Source organism: Panicum virgatum, chromosome 9N, assembly GCF_016808335.1.
Source record: "Panicum virgatum strain AP13 chromosome 9N, P.virgatum_v5, whole genome shotgun sequence".
In the NCBI taxonomy this organism is placed as follows: domain Eukaryota; kingdom Viridiplantae; phylum Streptophyta; class Magnoliopsida; order Poales; family Poaceae; genus Panicum; species Panicum virgatum.
In genome coordinates this window covers 25656977-25682149 of record NC_053153.1, presented here as the reverse complement: position 1 = coordinate 25682149, position 25173 = coordinate 25656977, and the positions used below count along the sequence as shown (strand labels likewise).

The following is a 25173-nucleotide window of genomic DNA, read 5'->3' as shown; positions in this document are numbered from 1 at the left end:
GTTTTGTTTTACTTTTGCTTAGTCCCTAGCTATAGTTTTTCCTTTTAAAAGTATTACTAATTAATTCTTTCCTACATGGTCATATGCAGCAAATTGTGTTACTCCTGTGTAAATCATGTTAACCCTGTTAAGGTTAGAGTGTTGCTTGTTTTGTGTACCTTGCTTATGCTTGCTGGATAGTAATCTAAGTCCAGAGTTACTCCTTTTTGCTCTAGGGTTGAGTGTGATCTACCTAAGTGAGTATAGTAGCCTTCCTTTATGGGAGACACTTCAGGCTAAAAGGAGTTGAAATCTGAAACCTCGCATCAGCACCCATGCAATTGCGACCTTATGCTTGCCTTGTATGCCTTTTAAATGCATCATGTAATGTTTTCTTCTTTTGCATCATTGCATATCATTTAGGTATGCTAGATGTGCAATGCGCGGACGTGAAGCACGTAATGATGGAACCAAACCAAAAGACAGCATTGGTGGATGCGTATCCTGAAGAGAGAAGGACCAGCTAGAGCAACTGAAGATACGGCCCAGGGTCGGAAGGGACCAAGGTCTTGTTTGTACTAACACTGATTTAGTGTTATCCCAGGCAAGCCCCCGGAGCATAACCCTTAATTTCAATATTCAATACTTATTTAAGTACTTCTGCATTTAAGTTTCTAGAAGTTGTATGAAACTCTAGTATGCATGTCTCACCCTAGGTACCTATGAGTCTATACTACTATGCAGGTGTCGTTAGGAATGCCTTGCTAAGTAGGAACTCGGTAGAAGTCGAGTGATTCATATCACTCACGAGATATAGGTCTTGTTACTTATGGAAAACTTGCTGGAGAATGAATCAATGAGGAAAGAAAAATGGAGACCAGGCGGAGATGAATTTTGATTATGGATATGAAATCGATGGAAAGTGAGCCCCCAGTTGTGTCGATTGAGGACCGTACCGTTGTTGGTATTGTTGATCGTGGATTCAACAATACTAACAACATGCCGGAAGTAAGAGTTAGTCGAAACCGGTAAGTTGTAGACCTAATTTACAATGATACTTTGAATCACAACTTGCTACTCTAGGCGTGGTATGATGGCGGGTGTTGGATTGTATATCGCCTTTGGTTTCTCTGGGAGTTTGCCGCGAGGGGCCCTTCACCCGGGTTTTGGTAGGCGTGGTTCAAATGTCCTGGTAATGATGGGAACAGTTGACATGTGTGGTCCAATGTGGCTTGCATGTGTCGTGTGAGTTTGGTCCACTTTGCAAGGTTAAATCGGATCGATTCGCCATGACTCGCGGATATGAGAGCCTTGATCTCTGTATCACATTGTAGTAAAGAAGTGGAATGAGAATGGAAATGTGATAATCTGAGGATTATATATTCTTGGAAAATTAATATAATATACCATGCTTGCCCTAGATATTTATGCAAACCTAGTTGGTATTTGTACAACAAACTTGAGCTAAAATACTAAAAGTAAATATCTACTATTTGTAGCTTTTCAGCAAAATAACTCTAGAGCCAAAAAGCTTTGCATGTCTAGGAGTTGACTAAGTATGTACCACTAGTCGGGTAAGTCTTGCGGAGTATTAGTATACTGAGGGTTCATTGTTACCCTAATTTCAGGTAGCTCCTACTGGTTGAAGCTAACTAGGATTCACGTCGGTGGGCTCGATGTGACATCCTTCTATCTTCATAGCTCTCGTTGTTTTTAAACTAAATTTCTATGTCAATTTCACTGCAAGTTGAACTTTGATAATTTTCCCTAAACTTATTTTTTAAAGATCTGCTTAGTGATTTAAATCTGGAAAACTTCTGTTGCTTGTAATCATTTGTGCTTGCTTTCGTGCGAAACTTCCAGTATTTTCGATCCTTAACCCAATAGGCTGCCAGATTACACCTTTTTTAGTGCGTGGTAACTTGATTAACCATTGAGATGATAGTTAGCCCACTTAAATCAGTTTAATTTGGGAGGTTCTGTTATAGTCACCCGCCTCTAAAAAGAGCATTTGTTGGGGAGGGGGACCATACCATCACCCGCCTCTAAAACTGCCACCATTTTTCCGGGGCCAGTGATGGGGTCTCCCGCCCCTAAAAATGCATTGGGCGGGTGATGGTATGTTCCGCCCCTACAAATGGTCTTACGTTAAAATAATTCATAACTTTTTCATATAATCTCGAATGAAGTCAAACTTTATAGAAAAATTATAGAGAATGACGAGATCTAAAACTTTATAGATGACAACTTTTTCATTTCAGGTCATTTAATTGCTCAAAATATTGTTATAAGTTCTCTAATAGCTATAACTATATTGTATCTCATATAACTCAAGTCATACTTTTAGATTTCTACAATCTTAACATTTATACTGAAATATACTTGGTATTTTTTCATTTCTATAGTTCACGATAACCATAATGTAGAAGTTTCACTTTTTGTTTGTTTGCTATATGTAGAGATTTAAATGAATTTTTGGATAAAATAGAAAAATATTTTTAAGGATGGGTGATGGCGTCACCCGCCACTACAAATCAATTTTAGAATTAATATAAAACAATAGCATACCTTATTGAGTCTTAAGTGACTATACAGTGTGGTGGTAAGGAAGGTATGCGTGAGGCTTGAGGTAGGCGATTCGAATCCCAATTTACAGAAGTGTGCATATCTCGTCAAAATAATTGTACCTCGATAGGAGAGGGACTTGTGATTGTAGCCGGTTCGTAGGAACATTTTTTTCTTTTTTATTTTGTTGTTTTTGAGTTTTTTCTAATTTTATTCATGTGCTAGAAATGATTTGTAGGGGCGGGTCATGGCCTCACCCGCCCCTACAAATGCGCATAAGCCCATGGGCATATTACAGGTCCCTACAAACCGATGTTTAGCTGCGAAAACTAGGGACGGGTATCGCACCCGTTCCTAAAAATAGATTTTTACCCGCCCCTAAAAATGTCTTTTTTTGTAGTAATGTTAGTAGAAAGATCATGGAAGTAACATTATAGAAAATATATGGTCAGATGACACCTTTGGCATATGAGAACGAACAATAACACTCACTGAATTACTCAATCTTCATACTTTGTTGAATATAACAATCAATAATGGATCCTTTTATTAGTTCGTGTCTGGTCTGACCGTTCATCAAAAGGGAAAACTAAAAGTACAAAAAATCTTAGAACTAAAGTGAAATAACATATTTGGGCTCCAACTTAAGATCATATAAGAAAATCTAAGGCTCTGCATCACCGTACCCAGAACCACTACCATTACCACCACCACTCCCACCATTTTGACTATTTCCTGTGCCACCACCATTACCTGCAGCATTTGCATTGGCATATGTTGGTACATATGGATTGTAGTAGCTTCTACTTGCCTCGCTAGAGCCAGATCCATTGCCACCACCTGCACCATATCCACTAGAGCCCTCATTGCCTAAAGCTTGACCACCCCCGCCACCGCCACCACTCCCCCCAGCACTTGTAGTCCCACCATAACCATAAGACGACCCCTGTTCAGACAAAGTAGAGCCAGATCCTGTGCCGGATCCACCACCAAAGGCAGAACCACCATATTGTGACCAGCCGCCACCGCCACCACCACCGCCAGCACTCGCATAGGATCCACCACCACTAGTCTGACCGGATCCTGAGCCGCTTCCAGATCCTGAGCCAGCGCCATTGACTAGCGCGCCTCCATTGCCCCCTCCTACACCAGTTCCTTGAGAACTAGAGTACCTGGTCACCCTAACAGCATTGGCTAATCCAATACTGAAGAGCACAAATAGGCTAAGTGTTGTAAGCTTACTGCTACCCATTTTGAGCTTGGTGAAGCCTAACAACGGTAGAACGGTGAACCAAGGATTGCATGCTATATATAGCACTGGTGGTGATGTAGATGGAGTCAACCTTCAATACCCAAGATCTACTCCTGAGTTTCTAATTACATGCAGATCTAAACTCGTTGACTGGATCACAAGTGATGACTTTAGTAATTATAAATTAGTCTATCTATATATATAATCCTCTTCCAGGTTAGCTGCCCCTCCTTATTTCAAGGGTTGCCTATATCTTTTGACTAAACACTCTATAAAATGCATATCATAAGGCATGAACATTTCCTCTGCAATTATATTTGTGCCTTCAACTTAAGTGGAATGCTGGCATATATGATAAATATACCATTGATTTGCTTTCAGGTTCTATATATCTCGAAAGCGAGTGTATACATAAGCTAGGAAGGTAATCACATATAACATCATATCAAGTGGAGATACAACTTTTAGAAATATATAGTTCATTAGCAATTCTACTCTTCAATCTAAATATATATTTCTAAGGCCAGTCTAAGTGGCGGTTTCATTAGAGTTATGACATTAAATTTTTATAATACATCAGCAAATTCGCTGACATGGCAGGGTCATTAAGAGGAGAGAGGAATGAGACTTTCATGGGATGAGAGAGGAGTTTCATCTTCGTGACACTCCTCTAGTTACTAAGTTCATATTCCTGGTAACTGTGCAATGAAACTATGCATTAAGACTGACCTAGCTAATAGCTAGTTACCTGATCCCCATTTATTCAAGTCAAACTCTCTGCATTAACTCGATTAACTAATCATTTGGCTAGTTGCAGAGTTGCGATCAAACACTTAAGATAATTGGACACTCACCCCAAGACTGCCGTGCAATTAATTGCTCCCTCCATCTTAAAATACAGGGCACCAACTTAGCCTGTTACCCATTTAGACTTGAGTAGGTCATTGCTCAATGCTGCATTATCAAACTTACACGTGCACTGGTAGGAACACTGGATCGGCTACATAGGCCCTGTTTGGATACTCTAACTTGGTTAGAAGTTAGAGTTAGTTTCTAGCTCTAGACTAACTCTCAACTAACTCTAACTAAAGTGGTGTTTGGATGCAAGGGTTAGAGTTAGATTAAAGGCATTTTTCTAGTCATTTCACTCCTTTAAAGCCTCTTTTCAGCTGGATCTGGTGTGGCCAGCTCTCTGTGACCTCAGTGTGTGTTTTCCAAAATACAGACTTTGCATCAACCGTCCCATCTGGATTTCTTCCCAACCCTGTGTGCACTTGCAAGTACCGCCAGAAAGAATGGGTGTTTTTGAGTACGACTAGTTGGTTCTTCACTTGTAGGCGGCTATACACCAACCCTCTCCTAGCAAGTAATCCATCGACAACGGCTTGGTACCCATCACCACTCATTTGTGAACCAATATACCTTCCTCCAAAGAGGAGCTGCCGCCAAAGAGGTTTTGCTGGGTGGAGGGTGCCGTCGGAGTTGTCCATCCATCTCCTGCTCCGGCACGCGGTGCACGATAAGGAGGCAGTCCGGAGCTCCTGCCGCGGCCAGGGAGGAGCACGACGTCGTCGCTCTGGAGGAAGGCTCCGTATTGTCGAAGTCTCGGGAACTCATCCGCTGCGGCCGCTTGCGAGTTGAGGTCGAAGCCACCGCGGGCAGCGGGAGCGTGGGCGGGGCCGCTCACCGACGGCTAATGGCTCCACTCGTTGGCACTGGCGAAGGAGTCCTGCGAGGCCCAGTCGTTGCCATCCATTGCGGCGCTTGGATGGACCTTGGACACGGGGGGCGACCTTGGACACGGAGCTTCATACAGGGGGCGGTCGGCGGGCCGCTCGGACGTGAGGCCACACCGGTCGAGGGGGCACTTGGCCGGGGGGCCGCGTCTGTGAGCTGCTCGGACAGGGGCCTCGCCGGTTAAGGGTGGCGCTCGGACGCCGCGCCGGTCGGTCGGGGCGGCGCTCGGACGGGAGGGGCCGCAGGCGTCGAGGGGGCTTGCGGTGTGCACCCCTCCCTGGACGCGGATGGGGTTGGAGGGAACTGACGGGGCATGCGCGGCGCACAGTTCTGCCGAAGAATGAGGGCGGCGGAGGGCGGCGGGGGTGGGAGGCGTGCCGGCAAGCGGCAGCGGTGGAGGGCATCAGGGGTGGGGGTGTCAGGCAGATCCGCAGCCATGCCCCCTCCTGGTCGCGTGGGGTCGGGAGGGGAGTGGGATGCCGAGTGGCCTATGGGCACAATTGGATCCGGATTGAAAAAAGAAACATGGGACCCACCATGCTAACTCAAATAAGCATCCTTTAGGGGGATAGTTTTTTGGGGTGGGTTAGATGCATCTAACCCACTCTAACCCAACCCGTTTGGATATTTCAGGGTTAGATGTGCTCCAAAAAGCCAACTCTATCTCTAACTCATGGATCCAAACAGGGCCATAGGTTGTACGCGTGCGTGGTTGGAGGGCAAGGGCTAGGGGAATGTTGGGGATGCCACCTTCGCCTGTCGCCGAAGGCAGTCAACCGCGAGCAAGGAAGCGGAGCGAAATGGCGAAGCGAACTGCGAAGGCGAAGCGGACGCACCCGAGGGCCCTGGAGCGTAGGGAGGAGAGCGCAGACATTTCCCGACCGAAGGGAGGCGAAGAGGCTGCACGCTATGGCGAAGAGACATACGACGAAGTGGCTCCGATGGCCCCTTCGATGAGGCAGTGAAGACCTTGAAGGGCAGGCCCACTGTCAGAAATGTGTACGGAGTGTCATGTCCAGCTGTAATTCCACTACATTGTGTCGATTATTGTAACATTACGAGATTACCCCAGGAATATTCCCAGATGCTGGCAGTTGCGGGGTAGATAAGGGATTTTAGCCAGGGGGTAGGTGAACCGTTGGGCTATAAATACCCCCCATGTAACTGCGAGAGACAGATTGAATACCAGGCAATTACGTTGTTGCATTAATTTTCATGCTGTTATAGAGGTTGTTGCTTCTCTCTCGAGGCTTCGCCCTCGACGAACCGGGCTATTGGGATCTCTTTGTCCCGAAGGGTATCTTACACCAACAGTTTTGGTGCCCACCCGCGGTTCGTCCTCGACACGACCACATGGCAGCGAAGAAGAAACCAAACACCGGGGCGTCGGAGGCCAACGCCTCGACCGAAGTCCCGCCTTCGACAGGCAACGCCCTAGTTGCGACGGGCAACGACAACGAAGACCATGGCGAAGACCTCGAGGTCGAAGACCTCACTGACGGGGACCTCGAGGTCGAACTCCACGACCTCGGCATCTCCGCCGAAGATATCCAAGTCATGAAGAGAATAGACGCACGCCTCGTCGAGCGTCTCCGTCACACGCAACAAGCTCAGGCCGGCACGTCAAATGCGCCGGTCACAGCAAGAGCGAAGGGAAAAGGTCATGAGCTCACTGCGCAAGAGCTCGAGGAGCAACTTAACAAGCTAAGAGAAAAAGAGCTTTGTTGCAAAGCAATGCGGCAATCCATCCGTGATCATCTGACGATGTTGAAACCCCCTCGCCAAAGAAAGTACCCTACCACTGCATTCATGGCAAAGACAAAGGTCATTGGACGAGTGAGTGCCCCCTCGTCAAGGAAAAGAAAGAAGAGTTGGACCGAGCAACAAACACCGAACAACCGCCGAAGCCCGTCAACTACACCCACAACAACCAACCGCGAGGCTTCCCACCACAAATCCAGTGGCAGCCTCCGCAACAACCTCACTGGACTTCGGCATATCCCACTCTATCACCATCTTTCCCAACCTTCCAATACAACCCCACATACACCCCACCACCCCTTCCAGCCCCTTCGGCACCACACATCCCACATATCCCAACCCCTTCGGCGCCACATCAAGGGTGGCACCCACAATCCCAGCCACAAGTACCCTCCTATCTATCCCCACCGCCAAAGCTAGAACCTGGCACGATCTCAGAAAGAGCCAATGATCTGGTCGGAGGCACGGTGAACGTCATCAATGCCATCTCCGGCGGATCAAATGAGCCAGTGCACGAGATGAAGCGTCAGAGGAAAGAATACCTCCACACCGTCTCCCATGTCTGCGAAGGCATGCATTTCCACACTCCCTGGTCTCACGTCCCAATCACCTTTTCCGAAGCTAACCTCAGGCTTCAACACTACCCACACAACGATCCCCTTGTTATCAGTGCAAACATTGGCAGAAATTCTATACACTTCGCGGGAAATGACGTTGGTCGGATTCTCGTCGACAATGGCAGCTCCGCGGATGTTCTCAACAGGCAATGCTTTGTGAAAATGGGGTTCACAGAGAAGAACCTACACAAGTCTCAGTACCCGCTTATTGGCTTCAGGGGCAAAAGAATCGAAGCCCTCGACAAAATAGAGCTGAACGTGACCTTCGGGGAAAGCAATAACCAGAGAACAGAGCTCATAACTTTCGATGTGGTAGACATCGCCTACCCATACAATGCCATCTTCGGCCGCAATAGCATCATCAAGTTCGCAGCAGTCATCAACCAAGCTTACCTATGCATGAAAATTCCAATAGCCGGAGGAGTCATCACGATCCTCGGCAACCAAGAAGAAGCCAGAAGATGCGAAGACAATGCAGCGTGCGCCATGAAAAATGTGCACACAATCGAAGCTGCTGACAATGATAACGAACAGGAGGTAGCGAAGCCTCCCACTTTCGAGCAACACGGCAAAGAAGGGGTTATGCCAGCTAAGCACACCAAAAAAGTTCCGCTCTGTGAAGATGTTCCGGTTCGCACAATAACGATAGGCAGGGGTCTAGAGGAAGCCGAAGAGTCTAGGTTGATCCAGTTCATGAGGAATAACCAGGACGTCTTCGCATGGTCATCTTCGGACCTGCGAGGAGTCAGCTGAGAAGTCATGGAGCATGAGCTGAGGGTGGACCCGAAGGTTAAACCATGTAAGCAGCGTCTTCGCACAATGTCCGAAGACCGCAAGAAAGCCGCACAAAGAGAAGTTCAGAATTTACTTGATTTGGGTGTAATCCGCGAAGTGCAGTACCCAGAATCGCTAGCTAATGTAGTCATGGTCCCGAAGAAGGATGGAAATTGGAGAATGTGCATCGACTTCACCACCCTCAACAAGTCCTGCCCCAAGGATGAGTTTCCTTTGCCTCGCATCGACACCCTGGTAGATGCGGCGGCAGGGTCGGAGATGTTAAGCATGTTAGATTGCTTTTCCGGCTACCATCAAATCTTCATGAAGAAGTCGGATGAGGAGAAGACTAGTTTCACTACTCCATTCGGCACATACTGCTACGTGAGGATGCCAGAGGGGCTTCGCAATGCTGGTTGTACGTTCAACAGAACCATCACAGCAGTGCTTGACACACAGTTGGACAGAAACATTTCTGCGTACGTTGATGATGTCGTTGTACGAAGCAAAAAGCGCGAAGACCACATTTCAGACCTCCGTGAGACATTTGCCAACCTTCGCAAACATGGGCTCAAATTGAACCCAAAAAAGTGTGTCTTCGGGGTCAGAAGGGGGAAACTTTTAGGATGAATGATAACAGAGAGGGGCATCGAAGCAAATTCAGTAAAGATCGAAGCCATCAGAAGAATGCATCCACCTTCGACCAAAAAAGGGGTACAAAAGTTGACAGGTCGTCTAGCTTCGCTGAACAGATTCATCTCATGGTCCACCAAAAAATCCCTTCCTTTCTTCAAGGTGCTGAAGGGCACAAAAAAATTTCACTGGGTCCTGAGCAAGTCAAAGCCTTCGAAGATCTGAAAAAATGCCTAGAAAACCTCGCCGTAATGACAAGTCCTTCGCCTGGGGCAGAGCTCCTGCTATATATTGCAACTTCAATCTCTGCAATTAGCGCATCATTAGTTGAAGAGAGAATGGTCGAAGGCACCTTGAAGCAGTTACCAATCTACTTCGTATCCGAAGCCCTCAGCGGATCGAAGTTATTATATTCTGAAATGGAAAAAATGGCCTATGCAGTGGTAATGGCAGCCAGGAAGCTTCGCCATTATTTTCAGAGTTTCAAGATCAAGGTTCCGACATCTTTTCCCCTTCAAGACATGTTTGAGAACTGAGAAACCTCAGGAAGAATTGGAAAATGGGCAACACAGCTGGCATCGCACACCATTGATTTTATCCCACGAAACGCAATTAAGTTTCAGGTCTTGGCAGACTTCATTGCCGATTGGACACCATCAGCACCTTCGCAAAACACTTCGGTCATTGAGGCAATCTGGCAGCTAGAATGCGACGGAGCCTATTGCTAGAACGGCTCAGGCACTTCGGCAATCCTCACAGCACCTTCGGGAACTCAACTCAAGTATGCAGCAAGGCTGGAATTTCAAGGATGCACAAACAATGTCACTGAATATGAAGGCCTGCTTTTAGGGCTTCGCAAGGCATGAGCACTTGGAGCGAGGAGGCTGTCTATCAAGTCCGACTCCGAGCTCATAACTAACCACATCGGCAAAACATACAGAGCACTCAAACCAGAACTAGCAAAGTATTTGGCAGCAGTCCGCAGCATGGAAAAATATTTTTTTGGTTTTAGTGTGCGAAGCTTTCCCCAGACTACAAAACAAACAGGCAGATGTTTTGGCGAAGGCCGCAGCAGAAAATGATCCATTGCCTCCGGACGTGTTTTTTGAAACACTCAGGAGTGGCTCAATAAATTGTGCTGAAAAGCCAGCAAAAATTTGTCAATGCAATCTCGAGCGAAGACTGGAGGTCGACGATAGTGGCTTACCTTCGGGGACACTTTGTCCCGAAGGATGAGAAAGAGGAAAAAAGACTCGCCCTTCGAGCGCGAAGCTACTCAATCATCAACGACACATTGTATCGTGGGGGTGTCTGTGCACCTTTGCTAAAGTGCATATCTCAAGCCGAAGGCAGACAGTTGCTGCAAGAAATACATGTAGGCATGTGCTCTTCGCACATCGAAATGAGGGCTCTGGTGGGAAAGGCCTTTTGCGAAGGATTTTATTGGCATTCGGCTGATGCAGACGCCCATGAAATCGTACGCACATGCCGAAATTGTCAGAAGCATGCCCATTACAGCAAGTTCCCGCCAGAAGAAGTCCACCTCATACCTCCGGTCTGGCCCCTCGTGCGGTGGGGCATCGACATTGTGGGTCCCCTGCCAATAGCTCCAGGCAACTTCAAGTATGCGGCAGTCGCAGTAGAGTACTTCTCAAAATAGATCGAAGCCAAAGCACTTCGCAACATCATAGCCGCCACCCTACAAAAATTTTTCTGGCAGAACATTGTATGCCACTTCGGCGTACCCAAAGAAGTCACAGTAGACAACGGCAAACAGTTTGACTGTACAACATTCAGAGAGTTCTATCAACAATTAGGCACCAAGTTGTGCTTCGCCTCAGTGTACCATCCGCAGTCAAATGGGGAAATAGAAAGAGCAGACGGTATCATCTTCTCTGGAATTAAAAAGAACATTACCGAACAGCCGAAGGGCAAGTGGGTAGATGATCTACCAAAAGTAATCTGGTCTCATAACACGATGGAGTCAAGGGCCACAAAATTCACTCCTTTCAAGCTCTTCTATGGCGAAGAGGCAATGACACCAGAAGAACTTCGACATGGATCCTACAGAACCGAAGCACCTGACGAAGACATCAAGCCAACAATCGACACAATTGAAGCTATCAAAACACAAGAGGCAATCAACCTTGGCAGATACCAGGAGGAAACCAGAAGGTGGCAACAAGAAGGTGAGGCCTCGGGAAATCAAAGGCGGAGACCTCGTTCTCTGTCGCATCTCGAAGAGCAAGCAACAAGGCAAAATGCACAGGAAATGGGAAGGACCTTTCCTGGTCGCTTCGATGGCAAGACCCGAGGCTTGCAGGCTTCGTACACTTGAAGGAGTCGAAGAGCCATACTCCTGGAACAAAGACATGCTTCAGCGCTATTATGTCTAGTTTCCCGCGAAATTTTTTGTAATAAATTGTAATCTTATTTCAGCATTAGCTTGAACAATGTATTCAAGGGCACATACTCTTTTCCTCACGGGGGAAGTCTTTGCGCAATCACTGTGATTGTCGAAGGTGTGAGGTTTTTAACGAGGCAGAAACCTTATGTAACCCCCTGTGAAATATAAGCAAGGTCCCCACAAAAAAAAACTAGCATCTGGCAGGGCACCGAAGCGTCTATCCCCCTTCGTTGCAGCAAAGGGGGGAGTCATCGGTGCATTATGCATGACTAACACTTCGAGAAATGAGCTCATGGGTCGCAAAGCAGAACGGCCCGCTGCACCGTAGAGTCTCAGTTCTTATTTTTGTCCCAGTCGAAAAGACCTTCCGCGCATAGCGCCGAAGGCATGAAAAGTCCTGTCGCGCAAGAGCCGAAGGACCAGGGCTTGCCTAAGCGTGCTAAAGAGCCAAAGGCCCCCTACAAATAAAAGTCCCTCCGCGCCAAATTGGCGAGGGCACAGAAAGTCTTCTCATGCGAAAGCTGAAGGCTAGGGCCACCTAAGCGAGCAAAAGTGCCGAAGGTCCCCTATCAAAAGTCCTTTCGGAACTTACTTCTAAAGGCATTTGCAATTTGATCAACGAATGTAGCGTGCCCCATTCCTCCAAGAAAAAAGGGGGGGTGGCGCTTTGTGAACAAACAATGTTGCGTACTTGCTGTCATGAGTCACCCCAAGAAGCAAAAAGAGATGGCACTTCGCCAGTAATTAAAGGCTTCGCCAATTTAATGTCCCTCCAACAACGCAAAGGGAGGTGGCACTTCGCAAACAAAATAAAGTGCATCCTCGAAGGGACAAACGAAGGTGGCTTCGTACAATCGAAGACCCATTTTTTCTTCTAACAAAAGTCGCCCTCCAGGAACACAAAAGGGGAACACAAAAGGGGGGGTGGCGCTTCGCAGTTAAAGAACAATGCGTCCCCGGGTGAGCGAAATATCCTATCAATAAGGGTGGCGCTTCACAATCAGAAATTACACCCAGGGGCTTCGCCAAATTTTACAAAATGCTTCTTCATTTTACAACGCAACACAAAAAATACATAGGGCCTTCACCCATTCACACCGACATTACAACAGATTCTTCCTCTTCGAATATAACGCGGTCCAACTTGTCAATGACCTCGCAGACCGCAACATCTAATATCTCTTCAGCCAGTCTTCGGAGATATGCTTCGAATCTTGGCCCTGAAATAAATGATGGCTTCCATCAGTCGCCTTGAACGAAGGCACCTTCTTCTTTGTACATGAAGCAGTAGTCCCCGTGGAATTCCTCCACGGGCTCCGCCTTCGGCTCAAGAAGCCCAGCAGGTGGCGAGTACGGAACATCATTGTTCAACATGCATTTAATTTCGCGTTGAATAGTACGATCACGAAGAATCTCGCGATGTATGTCCGCGTCATGCGTAAAATTATAAAAAAAATGCTTCGACTACGCGCTGTGGCGATTATAAGCACGTTCTTTGATCAACCAGAATTCAGCGAAGGTCAGCCAAGGCCTATTCGCATTGAACTTGCGCCACATAGCGCCAGAAACAACAAAGTTCCCACTTCTCATCCGCAAGGGCAATATACCTTCAACGATCCGCGCAGGTTCCGACGCAGGGTCCTGCACAGTCGCCGAAGGAATTAATCAAAAGTTATGATTACATCCCACAAAAATTACATCTCCCAAAAAGGCTCACACCTCTCCGATGTCTTCGCTTCGGCCAGCGCCAGCCTCGCCTTCGGCATTTCCATCATTGTTGGTTGGGGAGCTTTTCCTGAGATTCAGCACTTCGGCGGCCCACCCTGTAGCCTTATCTTGCAGCTAAACACAACAGATGTCAGCACCGAGTAGGAAGAGCCGAAGACAACAACGAACGAATAGCGGACCTACCTGAGCCTTCATGCGTTCGCCTTCGTGCGCAACCAACTCTCGCCCCTTCTCTTGGAAGAATGTGGCCATAAATTTTTTGGCGATATTGTAGGGAAGTGCTGCCAGCGCCTCCGGCTTCACCTCGTCAGCGGATGGCCACTGCACGGCGGGGTCACGAAGGGTGCGAAGTTTTGTCTTGGACACAGCGGCTGCGCCGCCCGCCGGGGCTTCAATCAAAGAGCAAACCACGGCTATGAGTGAGCGTGCTGCGACACCGGCATTCAGCTCCCCGAAGAACTAGTTGCCGCAATCAGTCATGGCCATGCAATATCGTAGCCAACGGAAGAGCTCGACGAGCTCCACAGAGTTCGCGTCTTTGCCAGCAAGCGGCAGGGCTTCGATGCCAAAGCATTCTAGAAGACTGTGCACCTCGCTCTGAAGGGGGACGGCTTCGTTGGTAACAGCTTGTCAGAAGACCTTAACCAGCTCTTTGGCGCTCTTCGGCGGTCTCGGCAGCATCTTCGGTAGGTTTGGCCCGGTCGCGCACCTCATCAAGTTGCTTTATAGAAGTCTCCGCCCTGATACGCACGGAAGCCAGTGACGCTTCGAGATCTTTCTTTTCTTTCTGTAAGGCGGAGACCATACTTTCAAGCTCCGCAACATGCAAGGAGGCCCTAACCTCGACCTCTAGCTACCTTCGGGCGCAGCGGGCAGCCATGAAGGACTTCAAGGCAAGGTCCTCCGTGCACTGCAAGGCATTGGCCTCCCCGGTGTCCATCAGTCTTTTCTCCATCAGCGGGTAACAGTAGGACCCCCTCGGCCTCCGCCAGGAACTCGTGTTCTCGGTCGCGGTTCTTGAAGCACAGGCTGCCGATGACTTGACCCCCGATGCCTCATGGGGATCAGCTTTGCTGACGAGGTAGCCGCTGCTATAGTCTGAAGAGCCTGAGCTCGCACTCGAGGTGGAGACAGCAACCTTCTTTGGAGCATCACCCGAAGGCTTGCCTCCACCGTCATTACCAGACGTCGAAGACGACTCGGTTTCTTCCTGGACGTTTGCCTCGGCGGCCACGCCTATAGGGGGTGGCGCTGGAGTCGTCGCGGGGGGTCGTGACTCAACTTGGGTAGGGGAGGCATTGTGCCTCTCGTCCTTGTCGCTCTCCTCAGCCATCGCGCTGTACTCCAGCGCGGGAGCGCGCCGCACGGCAATGGAAGCTGCCGTAATCGAAGCGGGGGCAATCGGAGATTGACGAGGAGGAGATTCTTCGCGATGCGCCTCTTTCACCACATCGTCTTCGGAGTCGCCCTTCGACTGGAGCGGCTCCGAGCCAAAGATAGAGTCCAGAAGCCTCGGGTGCTTCGGCACACTCGTGCCGGTGGTTTTTCCTCGCCGTTTCTTCTTTTTGAGGGCGCTAGTGGCGCCCGCGCCACCAGCGGCTTTCTGCTGCTTTTTTTCTTCGGCCTCCGCCAGCACCGCTTCGGCTTCGCGGCAAGGAGGATTAATTCCAAAGAAGCTAAACACTCGGTTCCTCCTAGTGCCACGGAGCTTCTCCATCAATTGCTTAAATTCAACATTGCCCACTGGGCCAACGGCTTCGTCAGCGGCAGCCTCGATGGCCTTCCGATCAACATCTGAAAGCAAAGTCAAAGACAACAGATTAAAAAAAATGCGCACCATCACGGCGGAGGCCAAAGCACTCCGTAAAGTCAGGCATCGGAATGCCTTCGACCCACTTCTCTTCGGCTGCCCAGGAGCTGACCGCCCATCCCTCCCGGACAGCGAAGCACTGACACGCCGATAACTCTTCGACGAGATCTCAGGTGCTAAAGCTCTTCACCACCACCCGCAACAATGCCACGAAAGCATTAGCCTCTACGGTGTCCGGCGGTGCAACCACCGGGGTCTTCGGAAGAAGAGGAATCTGCTCAACCCACAGGGGGCTGGAGTTCGTCTCCGGGTCCAGCCGAATCTTGTGATAGAACCAAAAGTTGGTCCATTCCATAGGCCACTTGTTCCGGTACGCCAGGATGGGGCTCGGAGCTGTTTGCCTAAAGGCGAAGGTGTAGCTGCCATACTAGGGCTCCGCATCACAGCTGCTGCCGTCCTTTTTGTGCACGACAATGGTCTTCGGCTGGTAATGGAAGCGGAAGACGCGCGCAAATGCCTCGGCACTAGGCTTGACTCTACCTGTCTTCGCAAGCCACATGAACAGATTCAGCCTGACGAGGGAGGTGGGCGTCATCTGGTGGAGGTAGACTGTGAAAAGTCGGAAGATGTCCACGACAACCGGATTCAACGGGAAGCGAAGGCCCGCGATGAAGAAGTCGTGGAACACAACCACTTCGTCCGGCTCGGGGCGCGGTGAGCCCTGGTCAGGGGGCGGAGCCCGCACCTGACTATGGTCAACCACACCATGAAGAATCATCCCTTCGAGGACTTCGGGGGTCACATGACTGTAACCTAGGGCTCGAGTGGGAGGTGGCTTCTCAGTCGAGCGAGGCGCCATCTCTTCGAGCGAAGCCATCACGAAATAACAACAAAGGCTGGGAACCGAAGGGAATTGCAAAATTGAGAGCAAGGTGCGAAGGGCGAATGCAAGTATTGCTCGCGCATGAGTTGGGGCTCACACTCACCCCCTCCCCCGGCCGTTTATAGCCGGGGGGCGCGTCGGCAGACGCGCAAGGGCGGGCGAAGTTACAGGATTGCCCTAACCCCCAACGGTCGAAAAATAGCAGAAGGCTCACCACCAACAGTTAGATTCAAGGGCATTTTCATCTTCGCGCAAAATGGCGACGCATCGACTTCAAAAAAAAATCACTCACAAAAAGGACCTCGATATTCTTTTCAAATTGCAGGAACCCCAAAAGCTCGCAGGCGAACATTCGAGTGGTGGCGCTTAGAGGGCACGGCTTCTCTCGCTCATCAGTCAAGGCCACTGTCGCTCCAAGGAATAGCCGTGGCCTCGAGGGACTACTATTGGGGACGCCACTTTCGCCTGTCGCCGAAGGCAGTCAACCGCGAGCAAGGAAGCAGAGCGAGATGGCGAAGCGAACTACGAAGACGAAGAGGACGCGCCCGAGGGCCCTGGAGCGAAGGGAGGAGAGCGCAGGCAATTCCCGACCTAATGGAGGCGAAGAGGCTACACGCTATGGCGAAGAGACATACGACGAAGTGGCTCCGATGGCCCCTTCGATGAGGCAGCGAAGACCTTGAAGGGCAGGCCCACTGTCAGAAATGTGTACGGAGTGTCATGTCCAGCTGTAATTCCACTACATTGTGTCGATTATTGTAACATTACGAGATTACCCCAGGAATATTCCCAGATGCTGGCAGTTGGGGGGTAGATAAGGGATTTTAGCCAGGGGTAGGTGAACCGTTGGGCTATAAATACCCCCCCCCCATGTAACTGCGAGAGACAGATTGAATACCAGGCAATTACGCTGTTGCATTAATTTTCGTGCTGTTATAGAGGTTGTTACTTCTCTCTCGAGGCTTCGCCCTCGATGAACCGGGTTGTTGTGATCTCTTCGTCCCGAAGGGTATCTTACACCAACAGTGGAACGAGGACGACAGTATGGCGCCGCGTGGTGCTGTATGGTGCACGGATAGGAAGGAGGTGGCTAGGGCTCCCAAGAGAAGCCGGCAACAAATAGTTGCTTCTTGCTTGACAAATCACACCAATGTCTTACAGACTTTATACCCCTCTAGGGCTTTACCAAGATTAAGGACCAATAACATATACTATTGGGCCCTCAGGCCTGCTAGCTGGCGTGGCCCTCCTAGCCACTTGGGCGGCGCCTGGCATGTGTAATGCCATTCATAACATGCATTGTATTTAATTGATCTGCACATGAACTGTTTATTCATCCAAGTTGACGCGCTAATATCCATGAAGATTAAAACCTTGCCTCCTCCAATTAGATTCCTCACTGTTAAATATTAGAAAACAAAATAGATACATACCATCACTTGGCCAAGCGCCATATTTTTATACCCCTTTTGCCCATAAAATAGCTAATTAAATCTTTTTAACTTTGACTGAATGATTTACCGCTTCGCCATATTTAGGTTTGGCATATGTAAACCTTTTAACTTTTATCGTGAATAATAAAAGAATTATAAAGAGTATCAACGTAAAGTTAAGATTGTTAGTAGATTAATGGTGAAACTAACTATCATAATATATATTTTTTATTGAAATAAATTTGTTTAATTTGGATATTGTTGGTCAAAGATAAAATTGGTGTTGTGTTTGTTCAATGTAGAGAGTTGGGAAACATACCACACCCCCTACAAGGGAGGGTGTCCTTTCATATATAGTTGTACAGGAGGGAGCCAAACACTTATAGGAGGGATCCATATAGGCTTAGTACTAGATGAAGTACAACTATATATATTTTATACTTGCCTGTAGCAATCTGCTTAATGCCAATTAGCATCGAAGAGCAGTCCAGTTGATGTGCCTTATGAGGCCGAACTTGCCGCACATGGCCTTGAAGAAGGAGATACACTTGACGGAGTTGGAGGAATGAAGTTCCAACGTCATAAGGATGTGAGTTTTGACGGCCATGGTGGTGTAGGGGCTCATGGCATCTACCATGGAATCAGCAGTTTCTATAGAGGAGGCGCTGGTAATAATGTTGGATATTGTAAGAGGGAATGCGCAGGAATTGCTCAATCGTGTTAATCACAATGAACTCATACATATATAGGCCAACGCCTCAACGTGAGTCAACCTCAGATCCTACAAACTAGGAATGTGGACGTTGTGGCAACAATACAGAAAAGGCAAGAGAAGAAGTGGTCTATCCTAAGTAACAGAACCTGTACTTCTACCCCCCCTCAGTTTGAGCTCCCTGGATGCACAAACTGGCCTTGAATTCTTGGAACAATGGCAACGGTAATCCCTTCGTCATAATGTCGGCAAACTGATGTCGAGATGGAACTTGAAGCACCCGTAGCTGTCCAAGTTGCACCTTTTCACATACAAAGTGAATGTCTAACTTGGCATGCTTTGTTCGCCGATGATGAACGGCATTCTCTGAAAGGTAGACTGCTGAGATGTTGTCGTAGTAGATGACCGTGGCCTTTTCAACTCAAACATGAAGCTCACAAAGCAGGTTGCGCAACCAGCAACACTTTGTTGCAGCGTTCGCCATCGCCCTATACTCCGCCTCGGAGCTAGACCTGGACACCATTGGCTGCCGCTTAGATAACCAGGAGACTATGTCGCACCCAAGAACCCGCAGTAGCCGGACGAGGAACGGCGTGTGTCGGGGCAGCCGGCCCAGTCGGTGTCTGAGTACGCCATGAGGTCGCAAAAGGGCGCAACCGAGATATGTATGCCGTCGTCGATCGTGCCACGCAGGTACCGAAGGATGTGCTTGATGAGATTCCAGTGCACGTCGCTTGGAGCATGCATGAAGAGACATGCCTGGTTAACTGCATATGCAATGTCCGATCTCGTGAGAGTGAGGTTCTGCTGCGCACCTGCAATGCTGCAATAGAGCATGGCATCCATTACCGGGGATCTCTCCTGAGCCGACAACTTCGGTTTGGTGTCAACTGGAGTGGACACAGGTTTGCAACTCGCCATGCCAGCTCGCTCAAGGATATCTTCTGTGTACTGTGCCTGAGTGAGGAAGAAGCCGGAGTCATCACGCCGCACCTGAACACCAAGGAAAAAACTGCAGGGGGCCGAGATCCTTCAATGCAACGGAAGACTGCAGCAGCTTGATAAAGTGATGGAGCATATCGTCAGTAGATGCAGTGAGGATGATGTCATAGACGTACACAAGCAGGTACGCAATGGAATCACCCCGTCGGAAGACAAACAATGATGAGTTAGAGTCGGTAGGATTGAAGCCGATGCCGCGTAGCCATGTGCCGAGACGTTGAAACCACGCGCACGGTGCCTGCTTGAGGCCGTACAGGGACTTGGCGAGCTGGCAGACGTAGTCAGGGTGTTCGGCATCCACAAATCACGCGGGCTGGTGATAGTAGACTCGCTTGGACAACTCACCATGCAAGAATGCGTTCTTGACATCAAGTTGATGCACGGGCCAGCGATGAGAGGCAGCGAGGTGCAGTACCATCCGGATGGAGATGGGCTTGACGACGGGCGAGAAGGTTTGATGGAAATCAACCCTCGCTCATTGCGTGAACCCGCGAACGACCCATCCAGTTTTGCGATGTTCAAGAGATCCATGGGGATGGAGTTTGTTCTTGAAGATCCACTTGCCGGTGACGACATTAGCGCCCGGTGGTCAAGGAACCAATGTCCAGGTCCCATTGGAGAGAAGGGCATCATGCTCCTCGCACATGGCAGCCTGCCATTCAGTATCGCACAGTGCGGCGCGAACCGATGTTGGCGGTGCAGACGGAGATGCGGCAGAAACATGGGCGTACTTGCGGTTAGGCAGGTGAATGCCAGCACGCGCCCGCGTGATCATCGGATGATGGGGTGGATCCGTAGGCGATGCAGAAGGATGGCTAGGTGTCGTGGCGGTGGTCTCCTCCGAGGAGATCGACGCAGCTGGGCTGGAGTCGTATCACGGGGAAGGCGGCGGAGAGGCCATGCGTCGCACGGACAGAGACGCTGCGCGTGGCAAGGATCCCGCGCGTGGCATGGACGGGGACGCAGCGCGTGGCTCAAGTGGAGACGTGGCACGGGGAGCAGCTGGTGGAACGGTCTCCGCTGACGCCGCTGGCACCGTGGCGATCGAAGGAAGCGTGGGCGCAAATGACGCCGCCCGTGGCGCGGGCAGATCCGTAACACGCGGCGAACGGTGACCACGTCGCGGACGAGCGTGCACGATCACCGATTGGGGCGCGGGCGCCGGTCCGTGAGGAGGAAGCGTTGAGCGAGACACCTAGTGAAAGGGAAACATCGACTCGTTGAAATAGACGTGTCGAGAGATTAGTACATGACGTGAGGTGCGATCATAGCACATGTACCCCTTCTGATCGGACGGGTAGCCGAGAAAGATGCAACCAACAGATCGTGGGGCGAGCTTGTGTGGTGTAGTGGAAACAGTGTTTGGATAGCATAAGCACCCAAAGACCCGAAGATGAGCATTGTCAGGCGATGTCCCAAAGAGAAAAGCTCAAAGGGGGTGCGATGTTGGCGAGGACGACAGGGGCGATGGTTGAGCAGATAAGTGGCCGTTGCCAGAGCGTCCAACCAGAAGGAGGAGGGGACAGAGGCATGGAACAAGTGGGCACGAATGCTGTCATTGATCGTACACAACATACGTTCAGCACGCCCATTCTACTGAGAGGTGTAAGGATAGGTGAGGCGAAGGACAATGCCATGCGTTCCAAAGAAGGCATGGGATGCAGAGCTGTCGAACTCCTTACCATTGTCGGTTTGCAGGCACATAATGGGAAGCTGAAACTGAGTGCGAACAAAGGCATGAAAGGAAATGAGCGTGGGCAAAAAAAAAAGATTTGTGACGCAGTGAAAATGTCCACGTGAAGTGGGAGAAATCATCCATGATCACAAGATAATATTTATAGCCAGAGTTGCTCAAGACAGGACTCGTCCAGACATCACAATGCAAAAGTTGAAAGGGAAGGGAAGCTACATTATTGGATTCAGATAATGGCAAGCATACATGTTTGCCAAGGCAACAAGCATGACATGCATGATTGTCAGACTTAGAACAGGAGTAACCAAACGAATGTAAAATGCGATGCAGAGAGGCATGGCCCAAGTGTCCCAGCCGAGAGTGGCAAAGCTCTAAGTCGGTAGCTGGAGAAGCCAGAAGAGCTTGATGTTCACCATGCCTGGACCGAGGGACATGCTGTGCAGAGGGTAAAGATCGCCGGAGGAATCACATCAGAGCAAAGCCATCCTGGTGCGAAGATCCTTGATGGAGAAACCCCATGGATCAAATTCAACAGAAACAAGGTTATCCCGAGTCAGATCACGGACTGAAATCAAGTTCTTAATTAGATGAGGAGCAACTAGCACATTACTGAGACAGAGAGAAGAACCAGTGGTGGGAATGAGAGCTTGGCCAGAGGAAGTCACGGGAAAAGAGGTGCCGTTGCCGACAACAATATGACGAGGAACAGTAAGAGCGGAAGAAGAGGAAAGAATACCGGAGTTGGACGCCATGTGAGAGGTGGCCCCGGTGTCCATGAATCAATCGCCTCCACCATGAGGCTGATGCACCAGCATGCCGTGCAGCACTGAGAACAGTGCTGGTGGGATGGATGGTATCGTGGCTTCAGGATGAGCCGGAGGCGCACCGAGGGCAGTGAAGGCCTGGGGCAGCGGAGTGGCAAGACGGGCACCGAGAACGTCGGGACGCCACACGTGGATGGCCACGCCTAGACAACTCCAGTCCATGGGTTGTAGGCAGACGCCCACTGCGAGGGCGGCTAGGAGGGTGCACCAGAGGCTGGCGGACGAGGTGAGGACGTCGAAGAGGAGCCAGCGTCGAGATTCTATGTGGCCCTGGCTTTGCGTTTCTTGCGACAATCACCACCACCAGTGGCAGTGGCAGGAGGCGAGGGGGGCGACGGCTTGGTGCAGGAGCCGGCGGCCAGTAGAGCAATATGGGCCTCCATCTTGTGGGAGTGCGCGATGCGCTTCTCCTCGCGCATGAGGAAGGAGCACGCGTAGACAAAGGAGGGCGGCGGTTTCATGGCACCCAGCACGGTGATGGCCTAGCCGAACATGGGGTTCAGCACGCATAGAGTGTTGATGACTAGCGCTTGATCGGTGACCGCCGTGCCGACGTCGTACAACTTGTCGGTGAGTTTTTTTAATTCGCTGCAGTACTCCGCGGTGCTCATGTCTCCCTGATACAGGCTGTGGAAGTCTTGCTACAGGTAGAGGCCGATGATGTTGGACCAGACGTAGTAGGCGGTGGAGACTGTGGAGGCTGTTGTCAAGGAAGAGGCCGATGATGTTGGACCAGACGTAGTAGGCGGAGGAGCCGGGGTGGTACACAACATCCATGAGAGGCTTGGAGATGGTGGAGTACAACCAAGAGATGATGCAGGCGTCGATCTGGAGCCACTCGGGATCGTGCTGCATGAGGACGACGTCGAGGGAGCCGTCGATGTGGCTGGTGAGGGCGAATTTCTTGAAGGTGAGTTCGAAGAACATGCGCCACTGCCGGAAGTTGGCCTCATCCATGTCGAGGGTGACCGGGACATGGCTGCGGATGTTCAGGAGGGCAATGGTCGCGGCAGAAGGTGGAGCACCGGGGGAGGAGGCCGCAAATGGATTGGTGGAGTGCACAGAGGAGCTAGAGGAGTGGGATTCAGCCATGGCGATTAGACGAGGAATGCAGCGGAAGAGAAGGATCAAGAATAGCTGATACCATGTAAGAGGGAATGTGCCGGAATTGCTCAATCGTGTTAATCACCATGAACTCATACATATATAGGCCAGCGTCCCAATGTGAGTCAACCTCAGATCCTACAAACTAGGAACGTGGACGTTTTGCCAAGGAGAGGCAAGAGAAGAAGTGGTCTATCCCAAGTAACAGAATCTGTACTTCTACAGGTATACAGCCTGTTCGGTTTGTTGGGCTGGACACGGCTGGGGCTGGCGCTGGCGCTGGATTGGCTGAAAAGCATGTGGCTGCAGCTAGGCCCCAGCAGCTCCAGCCCAGCAGCTTCAGCCCAGCCGAATGGCGCCATAAACAAAGGCGTCTATTGGGAGAAAAGGAAAGGGCGGCAGCACTGGTGGTGGGTGTGAATCGTGACGCTTGGTGAAGGATCGGAGATGAGAGGGCGCCTGGTGCAACGGGGAGAGGATAGGGCACACGGCCAGCCTAGAGGAGGCCTCGGACTCGTGATACTATATAGAGAGTTGGGAAACACACCACACCCTATGAGGGAGGGGTGACCTTTCATATACTAGCATAGTGTCTGTGCGTTAATACGGGTAATATAATAGATCTACATAATATCACCAACTTTATGTCCGTTCACTCCGTATACATGTTGTGTTGTGATCTTGCGAGGCATTGATTGTCCGGGATCCGATTGGGATTCCGATTGATTTGTCCGGGTTCCGATTATGATTCCTACTGATTTGTGCGGATTCCGGTCACTACTACAAAACAGGCCTTTGTTCCTGGCCATTTGTCCCGGCAGCCTTTGGGCCCGGGACAATAGGTGGCTTTTGTCCCGGGTCCAACGGCTAGCCGGGCCAGCGGGGGGACGGGGGCCTTTTGTCCCGGTTGGAGACACCAACCGGGACAAAATGGGAGCCTTTTGTCCCGGTTGGTGGTTCCAACCGGGACAAAAGGCCCGCGTAGCCTTTTGTCCCGGTTGGAACCACCAACTGGGACAAAAGTCCCCCCTTTTGTCCCGGTTCGTGCCTCCAACCGGGACAAAAGGCCTTGCGCCCCTTATCCCCTTCCCTCTCCCCCCGCCCGAGCCATTCAGCTCACTTGTTTTCTTGCTGTTCTTGGCTCGGGATAGAGGAGTTCTTGCTCATTTCTTCACCACATTTGTGAAGATCTTTGATTCCCCGTCCATCCATCTGCTCTAAAGGTTTGGGGCTTGTTTTTCTCTTCTTCCTTGGCTTGTATAGCTCATTTCATAGTTTAGAAATAGAGAAAATGTGTAGCTAGCTCATTTCTTGGACATTTAGCTAGCTAGATTGCATATGTAGGTGTAATTTTCTTTTAGATTTAGATGAGTTTATGGATAGTAGAAATTTTTAGAATGAGTGTAGATACTTCATGTGATGTACTTGTATATATGACCATATTGTGGATAGTTGATTTTTTTATTCGTGAATGAATTAATGAAATGAGTATATTATAGAATTTTTTGTATTATGAATGGATTATTTTGACACTCTAGTGATGTATTTAATCAGGCTCACATTGAAACCATCTAGAAGCTAAAAAAATCTTTATTTCGAAACAAGTATACGCCGTAATTGTAATAGTAAATAATTTTTGCTTTGTAATGGTAAGAATTTATAATTTTGTGGAAAATAAAGGTATTCTTCAGTAAAATATGGCTTCAGCAGCTGGAGGGAGTGGCGCCGGTGGGGGTGATCGTTGTCCTTCTAGAGAGAAGGGCACAACTCGAGTAGGTCGTCGGTCCAAAAAACCTAGTGCTTTTCATAGGGCAGCGCTCCGTTATTTGGAAAAAGAATATAGAGAATGCATGGCAAGGGGCGAGGAACCTCCGTTTGATCTTGAGGATTTATTGCGGCGTTACGGTTCGTCACCACCAAACTCGGAGGTTTCAGCTCCGCCATCTTATTCTGCGCCAGCAAGAAATCCGTTAGAACATTCTGCGTTCCAACGCAAGGACGGTTGAAAACCTATGTGTTGTTGACCGAATTTTTAAATTTCATGTATAGTACTCCTTTGTTAAGTTCTGTAATGGATTAAGTACCCCTTTTAATTAATCAAGATGTATGATGGATATTGCATATCTTTTAATTATTCATGTTATGTTACATTTAGTTTAATTTAGGTTTGATATATTTTATTTATTCGATACGTGTAAAGAATTCAAATCGATTTATTTAAAATGCAGATGGACCGGCAATGGATGTACAATGCTGACC

The 25173-nt window shown here is 49.5% G+C and overlaps 2 protein-coding genes across 2 annotated transcripts; both read right to left on the bottom strand.

Moving 5' to 3' along the window:
- Nucleotides 1-3040: 3040 nt before the first annotated feature.
- Nucleotides 3041-4167, bottom strand: LOC120689661 (putative glycine-rich cell wall structural protein 1). The gene has a single exon (XM_039972024.1). The coding sequence runs from the start codon at nucleotides 3794-3796 to the stop codon at nucleotides 3209-3211; it is 588 nt and encodes a 195-aa protein (XP_039827958.1). The 5' UTR covers nucleotides 3797-4167; the 3' UTR covers nucleotides 3041-3208.
- Nucleotides 4168-22070: 17903 nt separating this feature from the next.
- Nucleotides 22071-22902, bottom strand: LOC120688894. The gene is made up of 2 exons (XM_039971247.1): nucleotides 22408-22902; nucleotides 22071-22292 (listed from the first exon to the last, which is right to left on the bottom strand). The coding sequence occupies exons 1-2, from the start codon at nucleotides 22900-22902 to the stop codon at nucleotides 22071-22073; spliced, it is 717 nt and encodes a 238-aa protein (XP_039827181.1).
- Nucleotides 22903-25173: the final 2271 nt, after the last annotated feature.